Genomic DNA, 14,943 nt, shown 5'->3' on the forward strand with positions numbered 1-14,943 from the left:
CAAACTGCTTAAGGTGTTGGTCAAAAACGATATTCTTAAGCTACCCAGCTCCTCACAAGCCAGACAAAAGGCATGTATTTTTCTTTCTTCCCCTTTCAAAATTGAAGAAGTAGAGATCCAAAGAAGTCCTACTAATCCCATGCTCAGGCTTCCCTTTTGTCATAAAAGATTTGGGCATCCTACAGAGTTTCACTTACCTTTCCAGAGCTGCATCCCTTCACGGAGTGACACATCTGAAAAGACACTGGAAGATTAGAGGGCTACATTCAGAGTGTAACTGAAAACCTGAACACATTGCTCCACAGAGGCAAGTAGATGGACTAGAGACCTGCTGACTAGGAAGAACTTCTACAAGTAACTAAAAGGTTAAAAATGGGAGGCGGTGGCTGGGCGTGGTGGCTCATGCCTGTAATCCCAGCACTTTGGGAGGCTGAGGTGGGCGGATCACGAGGTCAGGAGATCAAGACCACCCTGGCTAACACGGTGAAACCCCATCTCTACTAAAAGCACACAAAATTAGCTGGGCGTAGTAGCGGCTGCCTGTAGTCCCAGCTACTCGGGAGGCTAAGGCAGGAGAATAGCGTGAACCTGGGAGGCAGAGCTTGCAGTGAGCCAAGATCCTGCCACTGCACTCCAGCCTGGGCGACAGAGCCAGACTCCATCTCAAAAAAAAAAAAAAAAAAAAGGAAGCAGTGTAAATAGTAGGAATTTAGGGCTGGGCATAGTGGCTGACACCTGTAACCCCAACATTTTGAGAGAGAGGCTGAGGTGGGCGATGGCTCATGCCCAAGAGTTCAAGACCAGCCTGGGCAACATGGCGAAACTCCATCTCTATAAAAACAAAATAAAGTAATAAATAATAAATAAAGGATGTAACCTGAACTCAGGAAGTGGATTATACGTTGAGAAAATAAGATTATATTAATCAATTACGGTAGTATCCCAAACAATGCGTTTCTTGGAGAAAAAGGATTATGTTGGAAATAAGCTATATAGTATTCTCTTTATACTTCTTCCCTGTACGTGGTAAAGCTCAAACAAAGCAATAGATATTTCTCAAATATATTTGACCATGAACACTTTTTGTCAAGAGGCATTTCAAAGTATCACTGTTCAGTGGATTCTGCCTTGGGAAAACCTGGTTTAGATCACCCTGATATAAAAGCACACAGGCACAAGAATAGCAGGAAGATCACAGACAAGTCACTCTTAAAGAATAAATCCATGGCCGCGCACAGTGGCTCACGGCTGTAATCCCAGCTCTTTGGGAGGCCGAGGCGGGTGGATCACTTGTGGTCAGGAGTTCAAGATCAGCCTGGCCAACATGGCCAAACCCTGTCTCAACTAAAAATACAAAAATTAGCTGGGTGTGGTGGCACATGTTTGTAATTGCAGCTACTCAAGAGGCTGAGGCAGGAGAATTGCTTAAATCTGGGAGGCGGAGGTTGCAGTGAGCCAAGATCACAGCATTTCAATCTAGCTTGGGCAACAAGAGTAAGACTCCGTCTCAAGAAGAAAAAAAAAAGTGTAGCAATTTACATTTACCTTCCCCTTATAGTTCAAAACCAAAGATTTATTGATTATTTAAATGAATCAATTTCTGGCACATGTTTATACACCTTTACTTAAATACTTGGATGATTTTGCCATTCAAATCTCCAGTGGGAGAGTGGCTGCATGTCAGACATTTCCCATGACTTCACTGTTTTATGTCATTTATAATATCCACAACATAATTCTTCAGTTTTGTCCAAGTGCGTCCTTCATTTAGCAAACTCTGCCTTGAGAGTTTATGCTCACTTCATGGTACCTGGCATCACCTGCTTCATTTTCCAATTTGGGATAATTCTGCTAACTTTATTTTTGAAAAGGCAGCACCTCACCTTACATGGTTTCACTTGTTTGAGAAACTTTTGTAAGTGGTAGCCATTGCACAGCAAGTTGACAGCTGGGTAGAAACATAGTTTAGGTATGTCCTACTAAGGCATGTAATAAAATTGATTCTCCCAGTAACAATACTAACAGTTATCTCTTTGAGATTGCTTAGGAGCAGAATTGAAAATCATCATTATCACTATTTGGCAGATCATTTTTCTGTGCAGTAAATCTTTTCCCTTATCAAAGTCCAAGATATTATTTTATGCATGATGCAGGATGACAATGAGAAAGGACTGGGGTTTTGAAGTTAGGACTTCATTCAACTCCTTGCAATGTGACCTTGAGAAATTAATCAGCTTCTTTGACACTTAGTTTTCTCAGTTTTAGCAACTGAACAATAATAGTGATAATATTGACTGTGATGATACCACCCTTCCTGGGTTGTTCAATATGATATACACCCTATAGTACCAGTTACATAGCACATACTCAAGCAGATACTATTTCTCATAATCAGGCAACTTGAGTTTAGAGTGCTCTTTGTGCTATTTTTTTGGTTGAGGACATATTTGGGACATGGGACTTTCCTCCTTCTCCCCCCCCCTACCCCCCCCCCTTGAGTTTAGTGTGGTCTTTGTGCTTTTTTTCTGGTTGAGAACATATTTGGGACATCAGACTTTCCTCCTCCTCCCCCACCCCCTCCCCCTCCTCCTTTGAGTTTAGAGTGGTCTTTGTGCTTTTTTTCTGGTTGAGAACATATTTGGGACATTGGACTTTCCCCCTCCCCCCCTCCCCCCTCGTCACTTGAGTTCAGAGTGGTCTTTGTGCTTTTTTTTTGGTTGAGCACATATTTCGGACATTGGACTTTCCCCCTTCTCCTCCCTCCTCCTCCCTTGAGTTTAGAGTGATCTTTGTGCTTTTGTTTTGGTTGAGGACATATTTGGGACATTACACTTTCCTCCTCCCCCTCCCCCCTCCTCCCCCCTTGAATTTAGAGTGGTCTTTGTGCTTTTTTTTTTTGGTTGAGGACATATTTGGGACATTGCACTTTCCTCCCACCCCCGTCCTCCCCTCCCCCCCCCCTTGAGTTTAGAGTGATCTTTGTGCTTTTTTTTTTGTTGAGCACATATTTGGGACATTGGAATTCCCTCCTCCTCCTCCTCCTCCCCCCCTCCTCCCCCCTCCCCCTCCCCTCCTCCTCCTCCTCCTCCTCCTCCATTGAGTTTAGAGTGGTCTTTGTGCTTCTTTTTTGGTTGAGGACATATTTCGGACAGTGGACTTTCCTCCTCCCCTTCCCCCCTTCCTCCTCCTCCTCCCCCCACCCCCTCCTCCTCCCTTGAGTTTAGAGTGGTCTTTATGCTTTTTTTATTGGTTGAGGACATATTTGGGACATTGCACTTTCCTCCTCCCCCTCCCCCCCTTCCTCCTCCCCCCCTTCCTCCTCCTTCCCCCCTTCCTCCTCCTCCCCCTCCCCCTTCCTCCTCCTCCCCCTCCCCCCTCCTCCCTTGAGTTTAGAGTGGTCTTTGTGCTTTTTTGGTTGAGCACATATTTGGGACATTCCACTTTCCTCCTCCTCCTCCTCTTCATCCTCCTCACTTGAATTTAGAGTGGTCTTTGTACTTTTTTTTTGGTTGAGGACATATTTGGGACATTGAACTTTCCTTCTCCCCCTCCCCCCTCCTCCCCTCTCCCCGCCCCGCCTTGAGTTTAGAGTGGTCTTTGTGCTTTTTTTTTTGGTTGAGGACTATTTGGGACATTGGACTTTCCTCCTCCCCCTCCCCCTTCCTCCTCCTCCCCTCTCCCCCACTTCCCCCTCCTCCTCCTCCTCCCTTTAGAGTGGTCTTTGTGCTTTTTGGTTGAGCACATATTTGGGACATTGGACTTTCCTCCTCCTCCTCCTCTTCCTCCTCCTCACTTGAGTTTAGAGTGGTCTTTGTGCTTTTTTTTTTGGTTGAGGACATACTTGGGAAACTGGACTTTCCTCCTCCTCCTCCTGCTCCTCTCCCCCTCCTGCCCTCCTCCCTCCTCCTCCTCTCGGGTTTAGAGTGGTCTTTGTGCTTTTTTTTTGGTTGAGCACATATTTGGGACATTGCACTTTCCTCCTCCCCCTTCCTCCCTCTTCCTCCTCCTCCTACCCCATTCCCCCTCCTCCTCCCTCCTCCCTTGAGTTTAGAGTGGTATTTGTGCTTTTTTTTTGGTTGAGGACATATTTGGGACATTGGACTTTCCTCCTCCCCCTCCCCCCTCTTCTTCCTCCTCCCCCCTCCTCCCCTCCTCCTCCTCCCTTGAGTTTAGAGTGGTCTTTGTGCTTTTTTTTTTTTGGTTGACCACATATTTGGGACATTGGACTTTCCTCCTCCTCCTCCTCTTCCTCCTCCTCCCTTGAGTTTAGAGTGGTCTTTGTGCTTTTGTTTTTGGTTGAGGACATATTTGGGACATTGGACTTTCCTCCTCCCCCTCCCCTCTCCCCCACTTCCTCCTCCTCCCCTCTCCCCCCCCTCCTCCCTTTAGAGTGATCTTTGTGCTTTTTTTGTGGTTGAGCACATATTTGGGACATTGGACTTTCCTCCTCCTCTTCCTCTTCCTCCTCCTCCTCCTCTTCCTCCTTCTCACTTGAGTTTAGAGTGGTCTTTGTGCTTGTTTTTTGGTTGAGCACATATTTGGGACATTGCACTTTCCTCCTCCTCCTACCTTGAGTTTAGAGTGGTCTTTGTGCTTTTTTTTTGGTTGAGGACATATTTGGGACATTGCACTTTCCTCCTCGCCCTCCCCCCTCCTCCCCTCCCCACTCTCCCCCTCCTCCTCCTCCTCCCTTGAGTTTAGAGTGGTCTTTGTGCTTTTTTTTTTGGTTGAGCACATATTTGGGACATTGGACTTTCCTCCTCCACCTCCCTTGAGTTTAGAGTGGTCTTTGTGCTTTTTTTTTGGTTGAGGACATATTTGGGACATTGGCCTTTCCTCCTTCCCCTCCCCCCCTCCTTCTCCCCCCCCCACCTCCTCCTCCTCCTTCTCCCCCCCTCCCCCCCTTCCTCCTCCCTTGAGTTTAGAGTGGTCTTTGTGCTTTTTTTTTGGTTGAGGACATATTTGGGACATTGGACTTTGCTCCTCCTCCGCCGCCTCCCCCCTCCCCCCCCCCTCCCTTGAGTTTAGAGTGGTCTTTGTGCTTTTTGTCTGGTTGAGAACATATTTAGGACATTGGACTTTGCTCCTCCTCCTCCTCCTCCGCCTCCCCCCTCCCCCCCTCCCCCTCCTCCTCCCTTGAGTTTAGAGTGGTCTTTGTGCTTTTTGTCTGGTTGAGAACATATTTGGGACATTAGACTTTCCTCCTCCTCCCCCCCTTCCCCTCCCCGTCTTCCTCCCTTAAATTTAGAGTTATCTTTGTGCTTTTTTTTTTTGGCTGAGCACATATTTGGGACATTGGACTTTCCTCCTCCTCCTCCTCCTCGTCCCTTGAGTTTAGAGTGGTCTTTGTGGTTTTTTTTTTGGTTGAGGATGTATTTGGGACATTGGACTGTCCTCCTCCTCCCCCTCCCCCTTCCTCCTCCTCCTCCTCTTCCCCCTTCTTCCTTCCCCTCTCCCCCTCCTCCTTCCCCCCTCCCCCTCCTCCTTCCCCCCTCCCCCTCCTCCTTCCCCCCTCCTCCTCCCTTGAGTTTAGAGTGGTCTTTGTGCTTTCTTTTTGGTTGAGCACATATTTGGGACATTGGACTTTCCTCCTCCTCCTCCCCCTCCTCCCTTGAGTTTAGAGTGCTCTTTGTGCTTTTTTTTTGGCTGAGCACATATTTGGGACATTGGACTTTCCTCCTCCTCCTCCTCCTCATCCCTTGAGTTTAGAGGGGTCTTTGTGGTTTTTTTTTGGTGGAGGACATATTTGGGACATTGGACTGTCCTCCTCCTCCTCCTCCTCCCCCTCCCCTTTCCTCCTCCTCCTCCCCTTCCCTTCTTCCTTCCCCCCTCCCCCTCCTCCTTCCCCCCTCCTCCCCTCTTGAGTTTAGAGTGGTCTTCGTGCTTGTTTTTTGGTTGAGGACATATTTGGGACATTGGACTTTCCTCCTCCTCCCCCTTCCACCTCCCCCTCCCCCTCATCCTCGTCCTCTTCCTCTTCTTCTTCTTTTTTGATTCAAAGTCTCACTCCCTCGCTCAGGCTGGACTGTGGTGGTGCGTGCATGCAGCCTGCTACACCTTTTGAAAAGCTAGTAGCAGGACCAGCCTTGTGCCCTTTCCATACTGCATCACTCAACAAATGCTGGCTGCGGAGCACACATGGAATAAAAAACCCTAAGCTCCCCCACTTACTGGCCATGGAACTACAGGGTAAAATAATCAACTGTCCAATCCAAATATTTTAGGTGGTAGGGCTTGCGTTTTGCTGGTGGGGGAAACTGAACAATTAAGAGTGATATCCCTTCAAGTGTATGGTTAAAACAAAATTGAAAGTTCGCTGCTTATTTAGGTTCTCTGCTTATTGAATCATGCTGTTTTCTTTAAATTCTATGAAAACATTCCAAAAAGCCCTAAATGTGATACTTATCAATTCTTGGACATGGTGACAGAATGAGTCACTTTTTCTTTTGTACTTTAAAAGCATGAAACCCTTCTTATTCTAGAAAGGCATGTTGAAGAAGTCTGGAAACCTATCTGACTTCTCCATAACTTGTATATGGAGAAAGAAAATCTAACAGACAATGATAGCTGCTGATGGAAATCACATGTAAAGCACCAACATAGTTTTCCCACTCACTATCTTCCACTAGGTCTGTGACAAAAGATGAGACTGCTACTTAGTGGAACAAAACAGGTAGGGGTGATATTCAGTGAGTACTCACAAGTACAGCTAGGCTGGGTTTTTGTCTGTTCGTTTTAGGAACAGCATTTATTTTTGACTGTGTTGATGCCAAACCAGTTGTCTCATTTTATTTTCAGTATCACCCAGAGTACAGGGGTAATTAATCAGGCAGGTAAAGTGGCCCAGAGAGCACCCTGGCACATGAGAGGTCATGCATCCTGGTGGAAGTGAATGCCTGCAACTTAGCCCCAGCAGGTTGAAGTCATACAAGAAAATAAGTCCTTTGTTGCCAGCTTCTCCAATTTTTAAAGCAGCAGCTAGAAATCCAGGTTTTATATAAAAATCTCCATATTTTAAAATATTTATTCCTAGTTCAATCTTTAAAACGCTGTGTTTGCCAAATGAAACACTTCTTTGGGTCAGATTAGAGAAGAGAGTTGCTGGTTTTCTACTGAGGGTTGTCCATCTGTGACTGTTAGAATAGTTTAAAACTACAGCTAAGTGTTCAACATACGAAAATCAATAAACACAATCCAGCAAATAAACAGAACCAAAGACAAAAACCACGTGATTATCTCAACAGATGCAGAAAAGGCCTTTGACAAAATTCAACAACCCTTCATACTGAAAACTCTGAATAAATTAGGTACTGATGGGACGTATCTCAAAATAATAAGAGCTATCTATGACAAACCCACAGCCAATATCATACTGAGTGGACAAAAACTGGAAGCATTCCCTTTGAAAACTGGCGCAAGACAGGGATGCCCTCTCACCACTCCTATTCAACATAGTGTTGGAAGTTCTGGCCAGGGCAATCAGGCAGCAGAAGGAAATAAAGGGCATTCAATTAGGAAAAGAGGAAGTCAAATTGTCCCTGTTTGCAGATGACGTGATTGTATATCTAGAAAACCCCATCGTCTCAGCCCAAAATCTCCTTAAGCTGATAAGCAACTTCAGCAAAGTCTCAGGATATAAAATCAATGTGAAAAAATCACAAGCATTCTTACACACCAATAACAGACAAACAGCCAAATCATGAGTGAACTCCCATTCACAATTGCTTCAAAGAGAATAAAATACCTAGGAATCCAACTTACAAGGGACGTGAAGGACCTCTTCAAGGAGAACTACAGACCACTGCTCAATGAAAAAAAAGAGGATACAAACAAATGGAAGAACATTCTATGCTCATGGGTAGGAAGAATCAATATTGTGAAAATAGCCATACTACCCAAGGTAATTTATAGATTCAGTGCCATCCCCATCAAGCTACCAATGACTTTCTTCACAAAACTGGAAAAAACTACTTTAAAGTTCACATGGAACCAAAAAAGAGCCCACATTGCCAAGACAATCCTAAGCAAAAAGAACAAAGCTGGAGGCATCACACTACCTGACTTCAAACTATACTACAAGGCTACAGTAACCAAAACAGCATGGTACTGGTACCAAAACAGACATATAGACCAATGGAACAGAACAGAGCCCTCAGAAATAATGTCGCGTATCTACAACCATCTGATCTTTGACAAACCTGATAAAAACAAGAAATGGGGAAAGGAATCTCTATTTTATAAATGGTGCTGAGAAAACTGGCTAGCCATATGGAGAAAGCTGAAACTGGATCCCTTCCTTACACTTTATACAAAAATTAATTCAAGATGGATTAAAGACTTACATGTTAGACCTGAAACCATAAAACCCTAGAAGAAAACCTAGGCAATACCATTCAGGACATAGGCATGGGCAAGGACTTCATGTCTAAAACACCAAAAGCAATGGCAACAAAAGCCAAAATTGACAAATGGGATCTAATTAAACTAAAGAGCTTCTGCACAGCAAAAGAAACTACCATCAAAGTGAACAGGCAACCCACAGAATGGGAGAAAATTTTTGCAACCTACTCATCTGACAAAGGGCTAATATCCAGAATCTACAATGAACTCAAAACAAATTTACAAGTAAAAAACAAACAACCCCATCAAAAAGTGGGCGAAGGATATGAACAGACACTTCTCGAAAGAAGACATTTATGCAGCCAAAAAACACATGAAAAAATGCTCATCATCACTGGCCATCAGAGAAACGCAAATCAGAACCACAATGAGATACCATCTCACACCAGTTAGAATGGCGATCATTAAAAAGTCAGGAAACAACAGGTGCTGGAGAGGATATGCAGAAATAGGAACACTTTTACACTATTGGTGGGACTGTAAACTAGTTCAAGCATTGTGGAAGTCAGTATGGCGATTCCTCAGGGATCTAGAACTAGAAATACCATTTGACCCAGCCATCCCATTACTGGGTACATACCCAAAGGATTATAAATCATGCTGCTATGAAGACATATGCACACATATGTTTATTGTGGCACTATTCACAACAGCAAAGACTTGGAACCAACCCAAATGTCCAACAATGATAGACTGGATTAAGAAAATGTGGCACATATACACCATGGAATACTATGCAGCCATAAAAAAGGATGAGTTCATGTCCTTTGTAGGGACATGGATGAAGCTGGAAACCATTGTTCTCAGCAAACTATCGCAAGGACAAAAAACCAAACACTGCATCTTCTCACTCACAGGTGGGAATTGAACAATGAGAACACGTGGACACAGGAAGGGGAACATCACACACCGGGGACTGTTGTGGGGTGGGGAGGGGGGGGATAGCATTAGGAGATATACCTAATGCTAAATGATGAGTTAATAGGTGCAGCACACCAACATGGCACATGTATACATATGTAACAAACCTGCATGTTGTGCACATGTACCCTAAAACTTAAAGTATAATAATAATAATTAAAAAAAAACCAAAAACTACAGCTAAGTGTATAAATCGGATGTACCACCCAGATGGCAATAGTGAGCCATGGTGGCCATGGCTTTAGCAATTAGGTAAAAATCATAAATGTGGGGCAAAAACAGTTGTTTAAGTGTACTAATATCATCAAAAGAGCAGATAATTTTTTTACAGATGGTTTTTAAAAATCTAAAGTACAGTTTGGAACATTTTTAATCTTTACTACTGTTAATCACACCTTAGTCTAACCTGTATTTTAAGCGCAGATCATGATCACAATATACTTTCCTTCTTCCATATACTCCTCTTTCCCATCTCCAATCTTTTCTTAGTTTGAGATATATAAGATCATAAGACTTTTGCAGAGACAGAATGAGATAATGTGCTTAGAACAATACCTAGCACACGGCAAGAATTAAAAAACTGTAAGCATCTTCTGTTACCATGAATATTATTCCACTGCCAAAGCCCTCGCCAGGCTGGTCTACAGTTTGTGGAAAGCTAGGGTTAACTGTTACAACTTGGCTGTTAACAAAACTTCCGCTTACAGAATCACTTCTGTTCCCGCCCTCTTTAGGAATCTGTGTCTTAAATTATCCCCCACCAATTTCAGTTCCTCTGAGGCAGCTGAGAATCTTTTTCACATCAGAACAAAGAAAAAGAAAGAGAGGTCTCCCTTTGTAACAAGGGAGATAAGGGCCTCCTCCTCTCCTTTTCTTCTAGGAGACAGAGGTACTTTTCCACTTTTTTGTTTCTTTGTGAAATTGACTCATTTTCTCTCCCTAACTACTTAAACTCTGCTGGATGGGTAGGGCTTGAATTCATACACCATAGTACTTATCGAATAATTTTCTGCTACTTGCAATAACATAACATATAATCCAATACACCGACTCAGTTATTTTTAAAAGCGCATTATCATTCATTGAAAAGAATGTTTTCATACATCTGATTAGGGGTTAATATACAAAAAATATTTAAGGAATTCAAAGGCAAGAAAACAAACAGCCTGATTTAAAAATGAGCAAATAACCTGAAAATATATTTATCAAAAGAAGACACACAAAACGGTCAACCAATATATGAAAAAAATGCTCCAACATCACTAATCATCAGGGAAATGCAAACTAAAACCACGATGAGATATCACTTCACAACTGTTAGAATGGCTATTGCCAAAAAAGACAAAAGATTACAAGTATTGGTGAGGATATAGAAAAAGAGAACCCGTGCACACTGTTGGTGGGAATGTAAACTAGTTTGTAGAAAACAGTGTGGAGGCTCCTCAAAAAAATTAAAACTAGAACTACCATATGACCCAGAAATCCCATTACTGGGTATATATTTAAAGGAAATGAAGTCAGTATGTTGAAGAGATACCTACACTCTCATGTTGATTGCAGTGTTATTCACAAAAGCCAAGATATGGAATCAACGTTGAGTGTCCATCAATGGACAAATGGTTAAAAAAAAATGTGGTTTATATACAAAATGGAATACTCTAGCCTTTAAAAAGGAAAAAAATAATCCTGTCATTTGCTAAATATGGATGAACCTAGAGAACATTATGTTACGTGAAATATGCCAAGCACAGAAAGACAGACACGGCATTACCCCATTTATGTGAGAAATCTAAAAAAGTCGAACTCGCAGCAACAGGGAGTAGAATGGTGGTTACCAGGGCCTGGGGCAGAGAGGGGTAAAAGGTGGGGAAGGATTAGGGAGATGTTGATGAAAGGAGACAAAATTTCAGTTAGACGTGAGAAATAAATTCAAGATGATCTTCTGTACAACATGGTGACTATAGTTCATTACCATGTATTGTATACTTTAAAATTTCTAAAAGAGCAGAGTTTTCATGTTCTCACCACATATAAATGATAAATATGTGAGGCAATGTATGTGAGGCAACGTATGTATTAATTAGCTCAATTTAGTTACTCCACAACATATACATATTTCGAAACATGTCATATACCATATATATACAATTTCTATTCGCAAACTAACAAATTTTTAGAAAAGAAATGTCTGATACACAGATTGATTAAATTAGCAAGTCATGAGTTAACATTAAATGAGGAAAAAATGTTACTGAAATTTTGCTGTCATTCTCTCCTGAAGCAGGGGGTTACTGCAGCCATCAGTAAACAAGTCTCAGTGCCTGATTCAGTACCCAGTTATTTGAAGTTAAGATTCTGAACTTTCTGCCACAGGCACTACAAGCAAATGCCAAATACAGGGAATGTCAACTAGATGGCAGCACAAGGGAAATGATCCCTCAGTCATTCCCGACTTCACAAAGGAGGATCAGGTCAACAATTTCCCAGCACTCTGGGGATACGGACGGGCTCAGAACAACTCCTCCTCCACCTCCAAGGGCTCCTTCCTTAAATTCTGTAATCTGCATCACATCATATTGCAGGGATGTGCTAAGAAACATACAGACATGAACACCCGAACAAGAGGAAGCTGAACAAACATAACTTCCATCGTACCAAGAAAAAAAAACTTATACTATATTTTATATAACAGTAGAAGTCTATTCCATCTTCTCTTCTGCTTTAAAAATAAAATAATCATTTTCCAATCCAATCAAATGCATTTATGGTATTTTTTAAAATTAGAAATTGAATTCTATTAAAAACAGAATCCAAGGCTTTTCATTCCCTGTATAGACACAGTGCCTACTGCCAGCTGCAAGATGCGATGCTGTCTAGTTTTAACACTTCAACTCAAGAGGAGTATTTACTTCAGCATAGGAGAAAACCAAGTAACAGTTCTATAGAACCCATTCAGTAACATCAAAGAGGTATACCTGCAGGTTTTCAATTTCTTCTTTGTGCTCCCTCTTCAAGTGTAAAATAGCAGCTTGGTATTCTGTAAAATCAAAAGAGAAGCAAATTATAAAGAAGTATAAAATTAAGCACAAAATTTATCCAGTGGTCCTCTTAGAAATAAACTGACTAAAATAAATGCCACAATTTGACATCAACCTGACAAGAGATGTTAAAAATTGCAGAAAGATAGGACAAGTAGTTCAGGGTAAAAGGTAAATGCCTTCCTTTTAGCAAACGCTGAATTATGAAAGGACACAAATTAAGCAGATGGGATAGGGTTAAAAGAAAAAAAAAAAAGGACGATGAGTGTGTTCCAGATAAACACTGGGTCAGGAGTTTGTATTTAAGGAGTTGGAAATTAAGTCCCCACAGAGGACAAATACAGACGTGTTAAGAGCAGACAGGGCAGGAAACAAAAGAAAACTTTCTATGTGAGATCAGAGCACTCTATTTTTAACTCTGTTTCAAAAAAGAAAAAAAAATCTCCATTTGAATGCAAGGCTAAGTAAGCACCCAGGGCTGATTTTAATCTTTATCTCAGAAAGTCAATACTATTTGTCATTTGGATGAGAGATTCTAGGGTGAATTGAGGCTGAAAGGACAAAAATAAATTTCTGGTCCAATTTTAATGTGAGTCTAATAATGTTTATTTCAACAATAAGTCCCAAGTGTACACAAGAACTCCAGCCAACCACTAAAACTATCATTCCGCTGGCTAAGCATGCAGCTGTCAAGACAACTTTATTTCCAGCAGAAATGCTAAGTGTGTGGGGTCATGGAACTATACAGGCTGCAGAGAACCACAAGACAAAATGCTATGAGCACACATTTTTGTGAGATAAGCCAATTATTTTACAAATGTGTTTGAGGTCATGAGTATGAGTAAGCAAGAAATAGTTTGACCTCATTTAAATATGTGTGAAAGCCAGGCTATTTCTCCAAGTAGATTTCCTAAATCAGGCATTAAAGTTTGTGTTTTAATTAAAAAATGGATGAAGGAAATCATTGGCAAAGCCATGCCAGAAAAGTAGTGTTGCTGCTGATAATTATGGCTAGATAGACCTCTACTGTTGTGGGGAAGGTGCTCCACTGAGCTGTGAATCCATCAGAAAGTTCTGTGGGTTCTAAATCCAAATCATACCTTGAATGGTCTGGTAGTGACCACTTGTCATTATCCCCACCAGCACCACGATAATCCAAGCTACCACCATCTCTGCTAGATTAAAGCCGTATACTTCTGGTAGGGTGCCTGCTTCTACTTTTAGTACCACTGTAACTGATTCTCATCAAAGCAGACTGAGTGATCTACACAGACATGAACCAGATCATCTCATCCTTGGTTTTTCATGCAATTAGAGTGAAATCAGAGATCTCTGTTGCAGCCCATAAAGACCTCCATGTCCTGGTTCCTACATATCTCTCCCTATCATTTCATACCACTCCTTCCCCTTGTTCATTATACTCCACGTACACTGGCTTTCTTGCCATTCCTTGAACTTGTCAAATTATTTTCTACCTCAAAATCTTTGCTAATATTGAAAACAATAATAATGGATTTCATTTGCTGACTACTTACTATATATCAGGCATTATTCTAAGTCTTACTTTATCAACTCATTTCATCCCCCCAATAACCCTATGATGTAGGCACCATTATTGTCTCCATTACCAATGAAGACACTAATGCATAGAGACATTAAGTAGCTTGATCAACGAAGTAGAATAATTTTCAGAGCCAGTAAACAGTAAACATGCTTAATTTAATGGGTGAATGCATAAACAAATGATGGTATGTCCATATAATGGAATACTACTCAGCAATAAAGAGGAATATATGCATCAACATGGAGGAATCTTTTTTTTTTTTTTTTGAGATGGAGTTTCACTCTTGTTTCCCAGGCTAAAGTGCAATGGCACGATCTTGGCTCACTGGAACCTCCACCTCCCAGGTTCAAGTGATTCTTCTGCCTCAGCCTCCAGAGTAGCTGGGATTACAGCCCACCACCATGCCCAGCTAATTTTTGTATTTTTAGAAGAGACAGGGTTTTACTACGTTGGCCAGGCTGGTTTCGAACTCCTGACCTCAGGTGATCCACCCCCCTCGGCCTCTCAAAGTGCCTGGCCAACATGGAAGAAATCTTAAAGGCACTAAGCAGAGTGAAAGAAGTCAGTCTCAGAAGGCCAACCACTGTTCAACAGCATTTATATGACATCTGGAAAAGACAATCTAGAGGGATGAAGAACAGATCAGAGTAGTAGTTGCCAGATGTTAGAGATGGGGGTTCGGGGAGGGGGCTGACTACAAAGTGGCAGCAAGCAAAGGAATTTTAGGGATAATGATACTAGATATTATTCTCTATCCTGATTATGGTGATTGTTACATGAATCCATACACATTAAATTCAAGAAACAGTACACCAAAAAAGGATGTTAATTTGTTTAAAATCTGACATTAAATATTATATTGGGAAATATTTTCCCTGTAAGATTCAGCATAACACAACGATACCTGCTACTATTGTTGATATTCATCATTTTTCTAGTGCTACTAGCAGATGTAATGGATGAGAAAAAAGACACAAAATCTACATAGATTATAGAGAGAAAAAGGAAGGTGTTATTCTC

General features: G+C 41.8%; 1 protein-coding gene across 5 annotated transcripts in view; it reads right to left on the reverse strand.

Annotated features, from left to right (window-relative positions):
• The window catches only part of FMN1 (formin 1), a 434,649-nt gene that overhangs the window by 233,862 nt on the left and 185,844 nt on the right, over positions 1 to 14,943 (reverse strand). For all 5 annotated transcript variants that reach the window (XM_063716551.1, XM_024232602.3, XM_024232603.3 and 2 more), the window contains one exon: positions 12,297 to 12,358. In XM_063716551.1, coding sequence (XP_063572621.1) covers positions 12,297 to 12,358 — 62 coding nt within the window. The remainder of the gene's footprint in view (positions 1 to 12,296; positions 12,359 to 14,943) is intronic.

The sequence above is a fragment of the Pongo abelii genome, chromosome 16, assembly GCF_028885655.2.
Source record: "Pongo abelii isolate AG06213 chromosome 16, NHGRI_mPonAbe1-v2.0_pri, whole genome shotgun sequence".
In the NCBI taxonomy this organism is placed as follows: Eukaryota; Metazoa; Chordata; class Mammalia; order Primates; family Hominidae; genus Pongo; species Pongo abelii.